Below are 20,542 nucleotides of genomic sequence, written 5' to 3' on the forward strand. Positions count from 1 at the left end.
CGTACAGTTCATATAAGCTGTGCAAAGACAGCAAAGTTCAGTCAAAACCAAAGAGGCATATCCCCTTTCCTCTGTCCACAGCACATAGCAGAAGCCAAGCGGAAAGCAAGCACAGGCCTGTGGGCAGAAAAGTGAGTTAGACAGTGCTGCGTCTAGAGAAAGGATGTGTAAATTAAATTAAAAAAACACCAACAGAGAAGGTCCCCACTACACAAGGCACACTGTTATACCTGAAGGCGATTGTGGTGGTTCCCGTGGGTCTGTGGCAGGGTGAGGGTGAGGAGGGGGCAGTGGTTTGTCTGCACATCTCATGGACATCCTTTGCCCTGGGATGAGACGATCACCAGATCACAGCAATCCTCAGGTTCTGAACTCCTGGTAGTAGCTGGGAATTCAGTTGGAAGGTGGGAAAATGGCCACAGCAACTGCAATTTGTTGGCATTGGTGGTGTTTTGTCTCTGGAAAAAATATTTCCCTGCTATAAAGGAAGGAACTTTGTCTGCTCCTTGCTTTCAGGCTGATGCAGCTAATTGAGCAAATATTGGTTGTTAAGCAGAGAGGAATGGCTTTGAAGAGGTCAACAGACACCGTGGGTGTGAAAGCCTTCTCGTGGGACAGAAAAATCAGGAATACCTGGAGCAGGAATGCTTATGGCCATGTGATAGGGAAACTGCCCTGGAAAAGCACGTGGACATGCAGGTGGGACATCACCTCTTCAATTTATAGCCCTCTGTTATGTACACCTTCGCAATGTTCCCATGTGACGGTAGGAGCAGGTGGGCAACCTAAGAGACCGTTATCTCTTCTTCTTCTTCTTCCCCTTCCTCATCCTCTTCCTCTGAGTCCGAGCAGTCTGAGGGTTTGCTGGGGCTGCTGGAGTGGGATGGAGAGGGAGGTGTCTGGGGACCCAGCCTGTCCCGCAGGTGCTGCGGGGCTGGGTGGTAGGGCAGCAGGTGCCGGGGGCTGGGGGGGCATGCCATGGGGCCTTCCTCCTCTTCCTCCTCCTCCCCTGAGCACTTCTTGCCAACGTCGCTGAGGTCTGGGTGGGGGTTGAACTTGGTGGGTAGGGTTTGCTCTCTGCAGCCACCAGAGGAGAGGAGCTCTCTTTCTTTGGAGTTCCTCCACTTCATTCTTCTGTTCTGGAACCAGATCTTCACCTGAGGGTGGAGGAAGAAACTCAGAAACAACTCAACTCAGTAACACGGGGAGCAGGGAAGGCCTTCAGTCCCATCTCAAGGAAGGGGCACGGAGGTCTCACCTGTGAATCCTTGAGACCCAGCTTGGCCGCCAGCTTCTTCCTGTCGGGCTTGCTGATGTATTTCTGCTTCTGGAACATCTTCTCCAGTGCCTTGCGCTGCACATCGGAGAAGACGGCGCGGCGCAGCATGCCACGGCGCGGCTTACCGCGGGCGGCCAGCGGCCAGGAGAAGGTGCCAGGGATGGGCACGACGGCAGAGGCAGCTGCAGGGCAGGAGAACGGGCTGAGCGGGGACCGCGGCCGCCAACCCAGCACCCGCAGATCCGGGGCCCGAAGGGAATTTTACGCTCAGATGGCCATTGCCTTTCAGCGGGCCATAACTGGGATTAAGGCCATCAGCTCAAACGTGGGAAATGGCTCGATGGTGGCCTGTTTTGTTGAGGGATTCAAAGGGCTCCGGCCTCAAAAGGCGAGGCGCGGCACACCGGCTGGGGTGGAGGTGTGGGAGAAAAGCTTTCCCTCTCAGTTGTGGGTTTTTTTTCAGAAGCTTTTATCATTTCAGGCATTTTCTTAACGCTTGAGATGAAAATGAGGACTTTTCTGGTCAGAACAAAACCAGCCCCTTTGGACTCAGTTTTGATCAATCAGTATTCTTTTTTTTTTTTTTTTTTTTTTAATATATTAATCTCTCTCCCTCCCCCCAAGTTGGAGAATTCAATCCGGAGACATGAAAAGTAACAGCTAATTAGCACACTGCCTGGCTCCCCGTGGCATTTGTATGATAAAAAGGGCAGAGTTTCCTCTTAAAAAAAAAAAAAAAAAAAAAAGTGTGGTGGTGGGGAGAACCTCCCCAAGAGAGACAGAGATGCTAATGAAGCGTGAATGGTAATTGTGTAGTAATGAACTAACAGAAAAAGACTGAGGACAAGCAGCTAACGCCATATATTATTGGAACAAAAGAGATTTACACTTTCAAACTAAACACAACGGCATGCCGGGCTCCTCGGGAGAATACTGATGGCACAATCGTCTCTTTCCCCAAATCATTTTCATTAAATGGACATGAAAAGCTATTTATAAAGCTCAAGTTGTTTTTGTTAGGCTATTCACACGCCGGAGAAAGGGAGCAAATTCCATTATCCGGAGGATGAATGGAAGAGCTGGGGTTATTTTTTCCTCTCTCTCTTTCCCCGTTTTTTCTTTTAAAATAATAGCTTGTGTAATTAGATTTAAAAGAAGAAGAAGAAGGGAAAGTTCTCCGCATGTCCGCAAGGGCCGCCGCCAGGCCCAGGAACGCGCGGCGGGTGCACGCGCGGCCCCGCGGGAACGCGCGGCTTTGCGCGGGCGCGGCGGGCGCTGTCCGCTCCGCCAGTGGTGCTGAAGGCGACGGCGGGGAGGGAGGGAGCGGGCGTGAAGAAACGGGGTGGTGGGCAGAGGAACGTCGGTTGGGGGGAGAGAGAGAGCGCAGAAGCCGGGGGGAGGGGGAGGAGATTTTCTAGACCTACCTGGAAAATAGGAAGATCTGATGAAAGGCTGGAAGGATCCTTCAAAGTACGGAAAGGAGAAAGTCTTTGGAGGGACGCTTTGAAGCAGGGCGGGAGAGGACTCTAAGTGAAGAAATAGAACGAAATTATGAGGGCTGGCAGAGGATCGACCCGGGAGAGCTCGGCGGGGCTGGGCTCGCTCTGCCGCCTGGCGCCGCGTTCCCTCCCGAGCAGAAACCCCGGCTCCTTCGGGGTCCGCCGCTGCCCAGCCCCTTAAGTAGGCGGCGGCGAGAGGGTCCTCCCTGCCCCCACCCGCTCCCTTCTCTTCCCCCGGCGGAGCCGCTTACCGGCGCGGGGGGCGGAGGACAGAATGGCGTTGACCCCGAACTTGAGGAAAGTGGAGTCACTGCCGGAGCTTTGGGGCGAGCAGATCCTCCTGGCCGCCGTGCAACCGGGCAGCTCCGGTGTCCCCGAGTCCGTCCTGGGTGCCGAGGCGGGGGGTGACATGCTGCTGGGCGGGGGAGCGCTGCGGGGAGGGTAGGCGCCGGGCCGGCTGATCCGGATCAGGTCCTCCACCAGGAAGCTGGAGTGGCTGGAGAAGGCGGACTGCAGCGACTGCGGCAAGGTGAGGGTGGGAGTGGGCCGCAGCAGGCTCGGGTAGACTGCCGGCGGAGCGATGAGGCTGGGGAACATCATCGCATGGGCCGTCCGTCCGTCCCTGCGCCTGTCTGACTGTCCGTGAATAAAGATCCCACTGGCGAGCCGGGCAGGGTTCTCTGTGCCCTTCCTCCTGGATGCGGGGTTTTATAGTGGCCAGTCCCGCTCGGGCTCTTTCAGCGGTGACAGCCCCAACAATGGGGTTCAACAAAGTTCTCCACTCGGGCTTCATTCAGCGGCCGCTCCGGGGCTGCCCATTGGTTCGGGGCTGCAATTTATGATTGGATTAGGCTTCATAAGCACCCCGCGCACAATGGCCGCGCCACAAAGAAAGTGTAGTCATCAATTTTGCATATTGACCGCCTCTTTGGAATACGTCGCTCCAAAGGCTCCCAGCAGGGTTTTGTTCCGAGGCAACACACACAGGCTAATTAAATGCCTATTTAAAAGTTTCCAGTGACATCTTGCCTCATAGAAAGGAATTATTTAAAGAAAGCACTAAATTTATTTGCCTCTCCCCCGCTGAGGTTAGGAAATAAATCAATAAATATTCATCAAAACCGTCAGAAAAGCACTTTTTTTTTTTTTTTTTTTTTTTTTTTGGTTGCATAAAACACAAATGGGAAAAACACAGCATTAAACTACGGAGGGAGGAAGGAGATGTTCTGAGCGTGATTCAGATGTGTTCTGCTCCGTGCTTGCAGTGCTTCGGGCATGGTGTTGGCGTGGTGGTGTTGGCGTGGTGTTGGTGTCGGCATGGTGTTTTTGACGTGGTGTTGGCTATTTTTTCCTATCCACGCGTTTGAAGTCGGCTACAAAGTGGATCTGCAGCTTTCACTTCTACTTTCAGGGGTCTGACACTCATGAGGGTCCTGCTCAGGTGCTCGGGCTCAGAGTCAGAACTCGCTCCAAGAAAACGGGAGCGTTGAAAATAGCAAAGATGTTAATAGCGCAGTAGGAACAGAGCAGCCACCGCAGGTTCTCAATGTCTGTCCTCTTAATCTCACGCGTACTAAGAAGAGTGGTAAGAGCTCTCCCCGACCGTGAAAACGAAGGGAATGCTGCGGTGTTTAGGAAGTAAATCGGCCCGAGCTGGGCCGGCTCTGCGCGCACCGGCAGCCGAGTTTCCCCGATGTGTGCGGGACCGGCCCGCCGCGGGACATCGGCAGCAGAAAAACGCGAAATCGCGTTATTTTCTGGCGGATTGGGTTCGTTTTTAGAGGCAGAGATGGAAACGGGCGCGAGGGTATTTAGTTTCCTTTGGAGCCGGGGGATGAAAGCGAGTATTGAGAGCGCCCCACACCTGATTTCTGTGTTAAAGAATATAACAGATGTGTTAAATGTCCTATGTTTTAAAAGCGCCCCATTCAGCCCTTTGGTGGGGCTGAACCTTAGCGAGCAGAAGTGTGCAGCTCAGCCATGCAGCCTTGATCCTATTAACCATGAACTAACTGTCACCTTCAGCTGTTTTCCCTTTTTACTTTTTAACACAAAGCTTTCTCAAAAATCTTATTAACCAGCTTTATTTCTCCCGATGCTTTTTGTCCGCCCGTTTTGTGCCGGTGATCTCCATGTCGATGCTTTAACCATTCAAGAAAAGTGCATCTGCGATTTATATCACATTAAGGAAGAAAGAAAGTCTGTTAAACCTCTCCCTCGATTCAAATCAAAAAGTTATTTACCAGAGGATGGAATCGGCCCCCGAGCTCGAGCGATGCTGACACATCTCTGGGCATCTGCGGAGGGAGGGAGGGAGGGAGGCGGGGGGCTGGCGGCCCCGCTGTTGATGAAACCTCCCCGGGTTTGTTAATCTCGGCACTAAGCAGGTAAAGGGCGAGGGCAGCGCGGCGGGACCCCAGCACCTGCCCGGCTAATAGCTGGGGATGGGGGGGGAGGCATGGGCTGCCCCGTCTCTCCCGCCTTCAGCCTCCCTCTTGCCCCCCTCACGGGTTATTTCAGCTCTATCCAGTCCGTTCCAGGTGTGGAACGAGAGTCAATGGGAAAAAAAGCGAGCGGGGCTTTCCCCATACAAGTAACGCGCGGTCCGTCCCCCCCCCCTCTTCCTCCCTTTGGCCCTTCTCTCCCCGCTCTGCCCTTCCCAGCCGGGCGGGGCCGGCTCCTCTCAGTGCTTTAGAGTCATACGGGGCCCTCTGAGATGGTTTTCTCCTTTTATTTTTTTCTTTTTCTTTTTTTGCCGATACATCGGGGCTGTTTCGCCTCGCTGTGCACCGGCTGCTGCGCATTTCGCCTGCCTCAAGAAGGGGCTCTGACACGCTGGGTTGCGCTGGGTCAGGCGCACGCTGGGGCACACGTGGACCCGGTTCCTCGCGATGCGTCTGAGCACACTCGTAAAGAATTCCTTAAGCACCACGGCAAAAGGGACCAGAGGTCTATTGAAAGGGACGAGAGGCCGCGAGGAACCAAGAAATCAGACGAAAGGATCTCATTTTCAGCGATCTCTTTTGGAAGTTTCTTTTCAAAGGCGGTGATCACTTAAGAGAAGGGAATTCTAATGTCTCGGGATAAAACCTGTGACTAATGCCGTTTGACCTATGCTCATGCGGTTTTGTGCTTCCTGCCATTCATTTTAATGTCGTTATCTTCAAATTTATTTCTTAAAAGTCACTCGCTTTCTTAGGCGAAAAAAAGAGGGGAAAAAAAAAAAAAAAAAAAAAAAAAAAGGACGAACGTCGGCGGTGGGGCCGAGGGGCGGCGGCAGCCTGCGTGTGTCCCGGGCCGGGGTTGGTAATCCGCATGAAATTGGGAGAGCCTCCACTTCCAGCGAGGACACGGAGCGCCGGGCCCGGCTCCCGGAGTGCTGGAGGCGAAGCGGGGCCGACCCGAGCCGGGAGGGACGAAGCGAAGAACCTGGGCTCTGCGCTGCTCCGAGCTCCGGGAGCGGCCGGGAGCCTCGACAGGGCTGCGCTGCGACACCTAAGGCTGCACCTTTAGAATTCAGCACGAGGAACAGAAACTGGTGGTTCGCTCAAAGCTTTTCTAGATCCAACACCCCCTCCTTCCTTCTCACCCCCCCCCCCCCCCCCCCCCGCCTTTTTTTTTTTCCTTTTTTTTTTTCTTGAAAATCCTTCTATTGTGCCAATCAAGCAGATGGTTTGCAGGAAATATAGCTTGGCCCCAGTGACCGAAACTAATTTTAACTAGCTTTCCAAGCCTGGCACGTTTGTTTTGCTCTTACAAAATAGCTAAAAAAACAGCTGGCAAGGGTGAATTAAACCCATTAAAGACACATTTATAAGAAATTATATTCACATAGGTTGCTCGAACCCCCCTAAGAGGGGAGAGATGAGAGTATTGAAATGAAAATGTCCCCGAACACACTACCCTCCTTAACATCGCCTGAGAGTCTCAAAACATTTTACTAAATAGATTAACTTGACCATTGTTTCGCATCACATTTATCAGCTTCATTAAGTGAATAGCTGAACAAATATATTACGCATGCATGAAAAGCTCTTTTGGGGGCTGCCTTATTGTGTCCTCAGCCCTGACAGGTGGTTAACTGTGTTTCTCTCTCCTCTCCCCCTCTCTCTCTCTGCGCAAAGAAAGAGGGATCTTGGACAGAGCGCGCGGCCCAGACTTGGCAGAGGGACCTGGAGGAGAGAGTTACTTTCTTCTCCCTCGCCATTCATCCTGGCCAGCCCAGAGAGCGCAGGGCCTGAAATGCAACCAGATGATCCCGTCTTGTCAGAAGTAATTAACTTTAATTTAGTCCCTGTGTCTTGCTTACGCTTTGCTAACTCCTCCCTAGCCTGTTTACTTGGCACCCTTTCTTGCAGATGTGATAATTTTTGCCCACCTCATTCTTTTATCCGTTCCCCAACCTGCACTCTTGTTTTAAAATAGCAATATTCCAGGCTTGAATAATCCTCCTTCTTTCTTCTCCACTGGTCTGGCTAATAAACAAACACACAACCTCCCTATTGCCAGCTTCTTTCACAGAGCTGGGGTTTGCAGAGCGCAACACAGTGCCTTTTTCTTTGCCCTCATTTCTTCGAGGACAAGGGGAAGCAGTACCTTCCTTCTTACTTTCTCCAACATGTATTTCTCTGCTTCCACTGAAGTCGGTGCAGAGAATTAAAGGATTGCCCCCACCCCAAATCAGATTTCAACTCTACTCCTACTAACTGATTGCAACACGAAGTGGTGATCCTTTGCCAGTGGCAGTGGCAAATCTCTCCAGAACCAGCTAGAATGGCTCCAGGACCAGCCTTACCACTGCTGTACTCATCCACAGGTGTCTGGCAAACTGTGGTACATCCATGGAGGAGGAGACTACATGTGCTGGCCTTTTTGGAAAAGCAATATAGAACATATTTTATTTCTGGAACTTTGACTGAAGAAGAGAGATGAGAAACTTTGTCCTGCAGGGGGTTTCATTTCATAGAGCCGATGAGAAATGAATTAGAAAGCTGTCCATGCATTCTGCTCTAAGTTCCTTTGTGTAAATCGGAAAGGCAGATGAAAGTAGGCAGCCGTGTTTCTGTTTGTCCTTGTGGGCTGCTTTTTGCTGATTTGAGATGTTTCAGACAGAGAAAACCGTGGAGAATGGAATAGTCGTGGCTGAGGAATGAATAGCTTTGTAGTCTTGTGTACCACTGACATCTCTTTGGGCTTTGCAACGTGATCCAAGTCCAGATCTCTGGATTCAGAGCCATCAGTTCCTTGCAGAGTGTGAGTAAAAGTTGTTCTCTTTAGGAAACACTTGGCTTATTGCAGAAACCGGAGCAGGGCTGCCATTCTTCTGGGCTTTGCTTTGCAGATGTTGTGGCTTCCCTGTATTTGGAGATGAAGGTCTCTCTTTTTTATCTCTATTTTATCACCAGGAAAAGTTTGTCAGGTTCTGATCTCATATGCACTTGTAAGATTTCTTTGAAATAACAAATACTGGACACTTCAGATGGGAGTTTAGCCTGTAGGAAGTGTTCCTTCTCAGAGAATGGTGCTTCTATCAGACAAGGCAGGAAGAGATACCACCTTTGTTTTCCACCAGCCATCAGGTTGGGGAAATACACGTCCCATCAGTCCTCCACTGATGTTTTCAGCTTTCTGGAAGCAAATGGAAGTGTCGTGGAGTAAGGAGAGGACGAATGTGTAAAGGCAATTTTAGAAAAGCTTTTCCCCATGGCTTTAGCCTGAGAACGTCATTCACTCTGTCAGAGCTGAAGTCAGGGGCAAAGCTCGTGCTGGGGGGAGGTGATCTTCAACTCATCACACTTTGAGGCAACTCATCAACTTTTGAGACAGTAATGGAAGCCCTGGAGTAGGACCACAGGCCAGGAAGAGAACACCTGAAGTGAAGGACAAGGGAACCTCGATTGGTCGGGCCTTAATGGGTGCCCATCTTCAATGCCTGTACACTAAAACACAGAGCATGGGGAACAAGTAAGATGAGTTACAGGTGTGTGGTGTGCAGGCCTACAGGGCTACGATGCAATTGGCATCACTGAGACATGGTGGAAGGGCTCGAATGACTGGAACATAGAAATAGACAGGTATAAACTCTTTAGGAAAGACAGGCAGGAGAGAAGGAGTGAGGGTATTGCCCTCTACATCAATGACCAGCTGAAGACCATGGAGCTCCTCCTGGGGATGGATGAGGAGCTGCCAGAGAGCTTATGTGCCAGGGTTGAAGAGAAGGCAGGGAAAGGAGACATCATAGCGGGGGCCTCCTGCAGGCTGCCTGACCTAGAAGACCAACTAGATGAGGCCCTCAATAAACAGACAGAAACAGTTTAATGTTCACGTGCTACAGTCCTCGTGGGGGACTTCAACCACCCTGATATCTGTTTGAAGGACGACACAGCAATACACAAGCGTCCAAAGAGGTTCCTGGAGTGCACCGATGATAACTTTCTCTTCCTAGTGGCACAGGAACCCACGGTGTAGTGAAACTGTTAGGTCACGGCTTGAACTGGTGATTGAGCACCTGGTGAAGGGCTGTGGCTGGCACAGGGAGCACAGGCAGATCGTTTGCACCTGTGAACAGAAGGGGTGAACCAAGGGTAGTGCCCTCCTGGGCTCATATAAGGGCCAGCCATGGGAAGCAGAGCTTCTCTTGTGCCTCGACTGCTTTTTGTGAAGTTGTGTTGCCTGGCTGAAGATTTTTTCCACTAGTTGGGTGAGTTCAACTCTTCCTTCCATATATGACTAGTGGCCTACTTGAGACTAATGATAGCATTGGCAAGCATTTTTCAAAACAATATTTTGCTTCTTTGTGAGCAGCACAAAGATTATTAAAACCAAAGGAAAGATGAAATCAGAGTCTGTTTAATCACGGGATTTGTTTGTGACCTGCATTTTCAGGTCTAGGTGAAGCAGCAGAGTAATGACGTATAGTCTTTTATTTCATTTTTCTCTTCGTTTAAATTCTAGAGTGTGCAGCATCCCCATTTTTAAGTAGGCTTTAGCCACGATGAGGGAAGCTTAGTTATCGCTTATGTGCTATAAACAATATGTGAGGGGAGATGTTTTGATCAGAGCCATGCAGCTCTCGCTTGCTAATATAATTACAGAGTATAGGTTTCCTGACACAGAGCTGCTCACACAAAAAAGGCTTTTCTCACACCTGGAGGATTGTTTAGCCAAGCTTTTAAAATGCTTACAGCTCTAAAGGGAGAAGAAAAAAATCTTTTTTAAAAAACAAGCTCCTGTGTCGTGCAATGGGAAGAATTTAGTGGTTGTCAACATGAGTTTAGTATAAGGATGCTGCATAAAATGTGGGTTCACTTTACACTGACCTTTGGATGCAGTAGCCCCAAACATTGTTTCATGTGAGGGCTAAGGAGAGCAAGAAAGATAACAGATGTCAGCGGTTCTATGAAACTAAATGTGCACCTGTGTGTGCGTGCGTACAAAGACGGAGCTGGTGTCTGTTTTGGGCGTTAATTCTTACTGGCTGAGTGCAGCGCAGCTCTGAAAGAGCAACTTTGAATTGCAGCCCCAGCCCAGCAGCATTTCTGCGCCGTTTGGCTCCCGGTTCTTACAAACAAAATAAAGCACCTTGTCGAATAAGGGCCATTGAGGAGGGATGATGGGTTAAGAGTGGGGCTCCGAGGTGGTGGCGTGGGTGCTTGTTTATCGGGGAGGAGTTGTCAGTTGTTGGCTGTGCCGCTGAAAGGAGGGACGCGAGGGGCTGGTGGCTGGGGTAGCATTGATGGGAGGTAACGGGGTAATCGGATTGAAAGCCAGCCGTGGTATTTGTGTCAGTTCACATTTCGTCACATGAATAATATGAGGTTGCTACCTAGCCCGGGCCTTGGCCCGAGGGTTCGGCTATAAAGACTCCAGGCCTCATTTGATTCAAATATAAATTAATTCTCACTGGAGCGTTGGCTGATTAATCTATTTGCATAATAGTAGGAAAACTGCAGTGTGGTTACTTTTGCGGGGATTTGGACAAGAAAAGCCTTAAATTCATTTGAAAGAATAGTGTGTGAGAAGTCAGGGAAGCAAAAGCACCTCTATAGGGCTCCAGAAGCTGTTTTTTCCAGGCTCTGATGCTGGGGTTGTTCACACGGAGGTCTGACACTGTCCCAAAGAAAGTCGTGTTCTGAGGCTTGTTTGCATTTTTATTCTTGTGCTGGGTGTAAATGGTGTTGCTGCCGCTTTCACTATTTAGGAGAATGGCATATGTGATCATTTTTTTTTTTTCCTGCTCGGTAAGAGTGAAGTCAACAGGAAAAGATGCAATGTGAGCATGGTGTAAATACCGAACTGCAGTGCAGCAGTGCAGTGGGATGAGGAAGTGGGAGAGCCCAGTGCACTTGGCCTGTGTGTGCCATTGACGTGTAAGGGTGGCCACAGGGGAATGAGTGCCAGATCCTGGTGAGCGCATGCATCTCAAGAGCAGCAGAGAAAGAGGGTGGGGAGGACTTAGTGCTGTCACTGAGCAGGGGCTTGGGGAGAAAATGGGCTTTTCTTGCTCTCATTTTTCCTTCCCAATGAGAGTGCTCTCCAGAAAACTGTAGGTGTTTCCTTCAGGAAGGAGAGGGGGGGAAAAAAAATCTCTAAGCAAATGTAAACCTTCTAGCAGGCACTTTAAAGTTCAGTTGTATTGAATGCATATGCTCAAACCTGGCTCCCTGTTACCTAGGGTTGGTGGGGCTCTTAGATTAAAACTTAAGGAACAGCCCAAGTTTTCTGTGTCTCCCCAGATTGAAGACATCACCGTGGTGTTGGTGCATGGCTTTAGTGCCTGGTGCCTGATGAATTGAATTCAGGCTTCACCATGAACATGTGCCTACTGCAGGTTGTGAATGGTTGTGCTCTGGTTGGTTCTCCTAATGAAGAAATAATACCTGAGAGAACAAAAATGAGTCCTTTTGGACTAGCACAGCAAGCTGTGCTGGCTGTTTTCAATCTTGCTTCACCTTTTCTCCCCAAGTGTAGCTCAGCAATAGTATACTTCCAGTGTAATTGTAACCTTTACCTGCCTTCTGCACCCTTGGTTATGTTACACTCCTACCATACCTTCAGCCTTTTTAGAACAATCTGGGAAGGATGCACTCCCCTTGATTGAAAGCTGTCTCTTTCCAAGCTAGGAGTTGGGCAAAAGATCCTGATAAGCTGCTGCTGAAGAAGGAAAGATGTAGATCAGAACCCCTTCTTATGTAAACAAAACAGAACCAGCCTGCTCACTGAATTAGCTGTTGTAGGGTCAGTGTCTGAAAGCACAAACAAATTGATGTAAGCCATGGCCATAAGGCAGCTATGCTGCAGTATCTTTGTGGTTAATTCTTGTGGATGGGAGATGCCTGGCGTGTCCAGAAGGCTGGGCCATGCAAGCAGATGGCTTGCCTGAGTAATGCAATGCTGTTATGAGTTAATAGTGACTCTGCCCTCTTGCGCTGGTATTAAGAATAAACAAGACTAAGAAAAAAGCCAGAGCTTTCTGAACGAAGCCCTCAGCCAGCTGACAACTGTCCAGTCCTGTTACTTTGACTTTTGCACCTAATGACTGGTGTGGGTCTGGTTGTTTAATGCTGAGCAAGATGAAGGCAACTGAAATGGAGTGTCTGTGCCTGCCTGTTGGCCTTAGGTAATGAAACCACTAGAATCAGCTGGGAATACTTCAGAAAAAACATGGGGCTTTACTTCTTTGTACTTTGATGCAGTGGAAGGGGAAGTATCTAACCGGCAGGAGAGAGTACAAGGCACTGAGGCTCCTGGGTTCTTTCTATGTTCTGATGGTAATGTCGGAGGCTGGGTAAATAGGCAGCCCAGCTCACAAAAACTGCAAGTTCTCATGCTTCCTTCTGCATGTTTGTAACTGCAGAAACCCCGTTGCAAGCTGTTCCAGCGCCTTTCTGGACTTTCTCTGGTCTCTGTCCAGCTGTACTCTTATTTTGCATCGTTTGTTGGTTGGGGTGGCAGACCTGTGTTTAATTTTTCTAGCTCAGTTCACTACTGGAAAAAGCTAAGTGAGCAGCTTTTTGTTTGCTATCAGATAGATGACAGAGAGAGAAGTGATCTTCTGCACAGAGCTGTAGCAAGCCGAACGGCACAAATAAAGAAGCAACAATGGGATATGCTCAACAATATTTATGTGAGCTTTGTCTTCTCAAATCCACTTGGATGGCAGTGAATTGTCAGTTCCTATATCAATCTGCCAACGATGAATAGCTCTCAATGAGCTTGAACGTTCTCAGGTTAAAGCATCTGTAAAGCTGGTGGAGATTATGCACAGTATTGATATGACCTCAATCTGAGGGCATATAAATTAAGCCATTCCTAAGCACAGACATGGCTGCTCAGCAATGTTCGCAGGGGGACATGAAGCACTTTGCAAAGGGGCAGATAAGCCATCAGATCAGCAGGCCCGCTCTTGGTTTTCATCTCATTTCTGAACTCCCAACTCAGCCGGCGTTTAAGTTTTGCCTAAATACTTGGTATTTGATCTCATCGTAGAGGAGTGCAATCTGTATCATGACTATTTGAATTCTAGGTGGATTATAGACATTTCAACTGAATCGCATTCTTTTAGCACATAATAATGCTGTCCATCTCTTTTGCTTTCTCTGAGAAGGCTGCAGCTTCTCTGCGGTGCTTCAGAATCTGAGGTAGCTCTGATAGCCACAGACACTCACTGCCTTCCTTCAGATGATGGACCCAGACGAGCAAACTCTTATGAGAGAGGATCTCACAGTAGTGTGGAAACAGCATGCAGCTGGTGGCCCTGCCTGGGGCAGGGGATTGGAGCTTGATGATCCTTGAGGACCCTTCTTTTTTTCTTTTGTTTTGCTTGGGTTTTGCTGGATGTTGATGCAATTAAACATGATTGCTGATTCTCCCTGGGGCTGGACCCAGCGCCGGACCCCCTGGCCAGCGCCGGACCGTATACAGAAGATTTCTTCTGTATTCCTCTTCATTCTTCATGAAGGTAAGGAGAGATCAAAAGCAGAGCATGTGAAGGATGTACTCGTGCTGCCATGCTGAGGGATTCTGCCACCAGCCCTGACTGGTCATAGGGCAGATTGTGTGCTGTTCTGCAGGGACATGGTTTATGCTGACTGTTGCGCTGTTTGCCAAGATGTTGCCTGCTCTTGCCTAAAAGCAGCCCTCTGATTTGTCTTTTGGGTATAGTTTGTTGTCCAGCACCAGTTAATTGATTTAATTGTGGCTCCTGTGTCCGGGTGGCTATTCATGTAGCCTTGTCAGAGTTCAGTCTACCAGGTGAAATTAGTTATCTTTTGAAGGCTCCTGCAATTTCCAATTGCTGTTTATTTATACCGTGCCTGACAGTGAACCATTATGGGACTGAGGCTTCAGACTCCTCTTTCTTCCTTATTTTTCCCCCCGTTTTTGCTGTGCAGTGCTGGTGAATGGAGCTTGCTAACTCGATTCCTTCTAAGTATTTCATGGCTTCCTTCGACTGGCAGTGGAGCTATTGATTCCCACCCAGCACTGCCTTGGTAGGCACAGCTGTCTTTTGTTATGTTAGGATTACTTTGTGGAGAACTTCACTATGGATACAGTGCACAACAAGATGGTAAAATGAACACCTGCAAATGTTTTGTATTAACTTTTAGAAGAGACTGTTTCTGAAGGTGCTATTTCATAGTTTGTTATTTTTAATATTGTAGGGGAGCTGTTAGGTCACAGCTTGAACTGGTGATTGAGTGCTTGGTGAAGGGCTGTGGGTGGCACAGGGAGCACAGGCAGATTGCTTGCACTTGTGATCCCTGTGGAACCAGAAGGGCAGGACCCAGGGTGAAGCCACCTGGATTCATGAAGGCCAGACATTGAGTGGAGAGCATCTCTTGGATGTAAGCTGCTTCCTGAGAGGAGTGCTGCACAGCCAGAAAGCCCCCTGCACCAGGTGGGTGAGTTCAGTTCGTTCTTCTGTATATAACTACCTGTGAGTAGTTTACCTGGTATCACTGAGAACCTGTCAGAAGTAATTTTGCTTCTTTGCGGGCAGAACAAATATTAAAACTGAAGGAAAGATGAAATGCTCTGCTAGCACACTGAATGTAACCACAATGACTGCTGGCCATTTTTCTGGTAAGAGTGATTTGACAGTGACTATCTACAAGGCATGTGGCCTTACCCCTCCCAGTGAAATACAACTATGACACGACAGATACAGCACTAAATTATCCTGTTGCGCTGTACTCCTTAGAATCTGATGATAGCTGTGATAGTTCAGTATCTCAACACAATCAGCACTTCTCACCCTAAATTCATAGCACCATAGAACGGCTTGGGTGGGGAAGGACCCTTAAGATCACCTAGTTCCAATGCCCTGTTACAGGCAGGGACTCCTCCCTCTGGACCAGGTTGCCCAAATTTCATTCAGCCTGGCCTTGGGCACTTCCAGAGAGGGGGTCTCCTCTTTGGGCAAATTAGAGTAGAATACTTTATGTTGGGAATGGTGAGCTTAAATTACTTCTGCATTTTCCTAAAAACAAGCGATGTGGTATTACTGGCAGTGCAGTAAATCCAGTTCATTGAACTGTGCTTGGCTTACCAGAAATAAGCTATGCTGTGTTTATCAATTGTGTGTTTAATAAAGTAAATGTTGAAATGAAAACCTGGAGTGAAAGGCACCATGTATGGTGGGAATATCCGATGTCAATATAGTATCAGTTAAATGTGATGATCAAACAACTGAAAACAGTGAATACGCAAAGATGGGTGAAGCTGTGAGGGAGTGCTTTTTCCTTGTTTTCCTTCTCCATGTTGAAGGCAAAGCAGGCCCTACTGCTGCTTTTGAATTTGATTCTGGCCAGGATAGCATGAATTTTGGGGCAGAAGGATCATTGAGGGCCACTGGAGGCTTTTGAACTCTGCTAGACAGAAACATCTTTGGGACAGGTGTGAGCTGCTGGCCCATCAGCAGTGGGGCGATTCCCAAGCTGCAGCCCCATTTGGTTACTGATCCCCTGCCTGCAGTAATCCCTGGGCAGGTGGTGACCAGAAGGTGCTATTTCCAAGCACTGGGTTGCCCTCTTGTACCAATGAAAAAGCACAAGTGCATATTAATTAAATACAACTTTTTTCTTCCTCAGTAAGATAGGTGCTTTTGTACTCTGATGGTGACTCAGCTGGTAGAGTTTCCTTACATTCAAAAAATGAGCAAACTGCAGACAGAGAGATACTGCAATGTTTTCTTTGATTTTTCCATCTCATTCTCATTAATTGCATGGCGCTGTGAGGGAAAGGGTCCTGAGAGAGCTCAAGCTTTGTGCAAAATTCATTCAAGAGTGAAGAGAGCAAGATGAACGCTTAGCTTCTCCACCTGCCTCCACGTGAATGCTGTTCTGAGGGCTCTGAATGCTGCTGTCTCTGCCCGTACAACTTAGGTGTTACTCTTCATAAAGGAAAAAAAAAGCCACTAAAATAATCACTTGAAGGGGAGAGAGCACAGTCTCAGGGAAGCACCGAGTCATGAGTGTATATAAAACCCTGTTGCCCTCATTTGGGTGAGAGAGGCTGGGCATGGGGTGCCATGGGATGGTGGTGGCAGAGATCTGAGGCACTCGGCAGAGCTCTACTCCAGGCAAGAGGAGATGAAAGCTGTGTTTGTCAGTGAAAGAGCCAGGAAAATAGCAACTGAAACAAAGAAGGGGAGATGTGAAGATGCGTATTTTTACGTGCTCAGTTTCTCCTGTCTTTCTGCACTTACCTGCACTGCTATGCCAGCACATGGTTAGCAGTTAGCCACGTGGCAAAGGCTGCGCTTGTATTACCTCAGTTATAAAGCTGGCTGTGGAATTCAATTGCTAGCACTGTTTGAGTGGACAACTTTTGCTCGGACAGAGGGAAAACAAGGGATCACTAGGATAGCAATGCTCCGGTGGTTCCCAATAGCCCCCGTGCATGAGCACCTGTATGCATGAGAGATCTCTTGTTTCCTCTGCAGAAGATGCACGCAGTGGGGCTTTTCTGGCCTCGGCTTCCAGCATTGTTGCATCTGGTCCTTTTTGGGTGTTTGTTTTGCACTGCTCATCTTAGTGTTGCTTGCACACCTTTGGGAAGGGGAGCAGGGAGCTGGGATCAGATATCTGCACTTCTAACTCTGATGTTGTTCAGTTGGTGTTTAGGCCTTCTGAAGCCCTTTGGCATTAGTTACTTCTGCTCTGAGCAGACCTTTACTCTTGTGTCAGCACAAAGGGTTGAGGTGCAGCTTTCTACGGCAAAAAGCCCTTGCTGGGTCTGAGCAAAATCTCAGCTTTTCCAGGAGCAGAGCAACACAAAAGATTTAAGGGGGGAAATTGTTAAAAGGGAAGCCCTTTTCTCTTTGGCTTGAATGCAGTGGGGAGATTAAAACTTTCATTTGAGATTTTGCTGTATTCATAGTAGGGAGGCCATGAATAGGTCTAAGTCAGAGCCCACAGTGGTGGTGGTGTGCCCTTTTATTCTCTGGCACATCTTCAGACACAGGTTGTTTTGCACTTGAAAGAGGTGAAAGAGGGGAATGCAGGGTTTTGACAGCTGATATTGGCCTCTGAGCTCTTGATGGGGATTTTCTAATTAACCCCAAGGGCCCATCAGGTGGTCAAAATTGAGTGATTTCTATCAGAAAGGGCAAGAAGTTGTAACTTTTAATTTTTTTATTTTAGTCAAAGACACTGAGGATGGTTGTTAATATCGTATATATGATGAAACCAATTACATCTCAAAACCAATTACATTTCCGAGGAAGGAAAAGTTTAGAGCATGAATACCCCTACAGCTCAAAATCTGCTTCCTGGCTTTAAAAATCTTTTGGGCTTTGACTAATCATAGTAACTAATAATTAAAGCAAATGTCTTTAATTCTGACATCCTTCCTCCAAATCTGGGATAATCTGGGCTGCACGCTGCTGCTCTGTCCTCTAATGCTTACTGGTGAGCCTTACTGCATGAATGCAGCTGGCAAACCTCACCAGGCAAGTGGTAACACAAAAATTGTACACAAACCTTGCTAAAGTTACCTCTTGTGTCTTTAAAGGTGGTGAGTGAGCAAACCTGCATCTGTGTGCTGGCACTGCAAGTCTATGATGCTATCTGGTCTCCCGAATGTGGCAGGCAGGGTGCGGTTTGAGGAGCTAGAATAAATCTGTGGCATCTGTGTGCTGGGGGAAACTAACATTAGTTTTGAAACGCACCAGTGCTGAAAGGAGGAAATGGGATTCAAGCTTTGTAATGCAGGATTTGGTGTAGATAAATGGAGTAGATAGATTAGGCTTAGGAACCAGCATAGAACATGACCAACTTGTCCAAGACTGCATTGATTCACTTTTTTTTTTTTTTTTTACTTTCTTTTTGGTGTGTTGGAGATTTTTAAGAGGAAAAAGTGGACAGCAAAGGAGAGGATAAAAAGACATGAGGTATGTGAAGGGGGGCGAGGAAGATCCTGATCAATTAATTAACTGAGAACTACTAACAAATGTAGCCATAGCAGGCCATGTTCCTTTGGCTGTCTCAAGCAAACCACAGCTCTGTCCTGCACTGCAAAGCCAAGGATGATGATGATGAAGCAGGGGATGTGTTCTTCCTCCTTATGATGGATTGTATGGGATGTGCTGGTCTCATCTGTGCTCTCTTAATCATGCAGGTCTACCTCTACCACAGCCCCACATCAGCCAGGCCCAGATTTCAGAGGTTTTGAAATTGAGTTGAATCAGCATCCTGGGAAAATGGAAGCCTTGTGCTGGACAGGAACACAGGTGGGCAAGGAAAAAGAATGAGATTATAAAGCTGAACCTCAGCTCTAAACTCACCAGCATACCCTTAAAAAGAGTGAGGTGACGGGGAGAGCAAACAGAAAATGGAAATGGGAAAAATTAAAGATTGCAGAAGCAGACCAAATATTTCAAAACAGAACTTGAAATTGAGCAAAACATACTTGTGCTTGCATTTGGCCATGAAATGTTTGGTAGAGGTCCCTGGTTTTCTGGAGTTCAGTAAGTGTATTGTGAGGGAACAGATCAGAAAGCTGTGGGAGTGGAGATATTTGTGGTTTATCTAATGCCTGGTAGCAAGTATAGGTATACTTTAATTCCCATGAAGTGAAAGATGGGCTCTTCTGCTTTTACAGAACTGCCGTTATGCTTGCATTGTGGGTGAAATTGTAACTCAAAAGCCTGATATTGCACAGAAAAATAATCTAATTTGGCTTTTGAGATCCAGAATCAGTCTGTGAAACTTGATGATCAATTTGTAAATCTTAACAATTAAAACAGATAATAAACTGCAAGAAAATAAACATGGTACTGCAAAATGTATTCAGTGTGAGTCCTTCAAAGAGTTCAGATCACGTTAACGTGTTTAAGGGAGATTTTGGATGTTTGGATAATGTCTGCCTAAATGTTATTTAATGGTCCTACGAGTATGGATGAATAGACTTGGATCAGGAGTTTTAGCTGAGGCTTATTCTAGGGAACCTGATGATATACAGACATGTATCCATCTCCAATGAAGTTCGGTTGTTTGTATTTCCTGCCTAACGCATGCTGGAAGCAGACTGGTTTTCTTCCCTCCAGCCCTGGTCAGCATTGCAATATGGGTGAACAAGACATTCGTCTTGCTGACACATCTTGTTTCAGCTGTTGCTGTGACAAATTGTTTTTGCTATAGCTAAGCTGAAGAACTGTGGAGTTGCTGGGAGCAACTGCTGTATTCTGGGGGTGGTTTATATTATTTTGGGTTTGTTTTTTTTTTTTTTTTTTGTGGGCAGCTTTAAATGAAACTCAAAGCAAGTGTTACAGGGCGCTTTGGGCCACTGAGGACCTTACTCAGAAAGAGCTACCTCTAGAGGGACAAAGAAGGGCAAGGTGGATCTTGAGGCTCAGGAATATCCAAAACCAGTCAAGTTTTTCAGCGGCATTAAGCATGCTGACTTGTGCCAGACTGTGTAAGAAAGGAATGCTTCCTCTCGTGGGGAGGATTTGGCTCCTGAAATGAAACCCCGCTCCCAGTGACTGTCAATAACACACATTATTTAGGAACTGGCCCCTGTTTTTTATGGACTCTCCTGGGCTCTTCCACCAGTGATTGCTTCAGATTATGATATCAAATTTCATACATTTTGACAGGGGTGGAGAAAATAATTCTACTGTGATGCTGCTGATGCTATATGATATTGAAGACATCCACATGCTCGCTATTCTCACGCTTAAGAGATGCAGAATATCACACATCTGCTAGGCATGACTTATTGTGGAAGGATCAGCGTCTTGAATCAACAAGAGCTCGCCAAAGCACTCTGCCCCAATGTTTATGGTTGCTTTCTTGCTGCTGGTCCTGTAACTTGGTCCTCTGCCAACCGAATTACCTTGTCATTTGTGCTAGTCTTAATTCAGTTCTTACTGAGTAATCTGCAAGGAGAAACATCTATTGGCTGTAAGAATAACAACACAGAATGGAAAAGGAAAGCTTGTCTCTTTAATCAGTGCTGAAAGAAGAATGAATTTGGATGAAGCCACAGTGAACTTGGATGGAGCCACAGACTTGTGATCTTGAACACTCAAATATGTTGTGGCTAATTGGCAGCAATTAGTGGGGTTCGTTTCCCACACGCAAATTTGTAAACTTCTATTGGATCAAACCAGGGAGAGCTGAGGCACTTCCTATCTCTAATTCCTCTTCCTTCCTGGCAGATCGAAGGGACCTGCCTCATCCAGATTTGTCTCTAGGCACCTGCTGTGCATCTTCCCATGCATCTTGCGGAATGCAAAGCGCTGAGAAACAAGGAATTT

General features: G+C 47.7%; 1 protein-coding gene across 1 annotated transcript; it reads right to left on the reverse strand.

Moving 5' to 3' along the window:
- Nucleotides 1-785: 785 nt before the first annotated feature.
- On the reverse strand, nucleotides 786-3,378 carry DBX1 (developing brain homeobox 1; the record flags this gene model as incomplete). The annotated part of the gene is made up of 4 exons (XM_079536972.1): nucleotides 786-1,157; nucleotides 1,259-1,461; nucleotides 2,704-2,805; nucleotides 3,030-3,378. The coding sequence occupies 4 exons, from the start codon at nucleotides 3,376-3,378 to the stop codon at nucleotides 786-788; spliced, it is 1,026 nt and encodes a 341-aa protein (XP_079393098.1).
- Between the last annotated feature and the right edge of the window lie 17,164 nt (nucleotides 3,379-20,542).

Source organism: Tetrao urogallus (assembly GCF_951394365.1).
Source record: "Tetrao urogallus genome assembly, chromosome: 6".
NCBI classification, from domain to species: Eukaryota; Metazoa; Chordata; class Aves; order Galliformes; family Phasianidae; genus Tetrao; species Tetrao urogallus.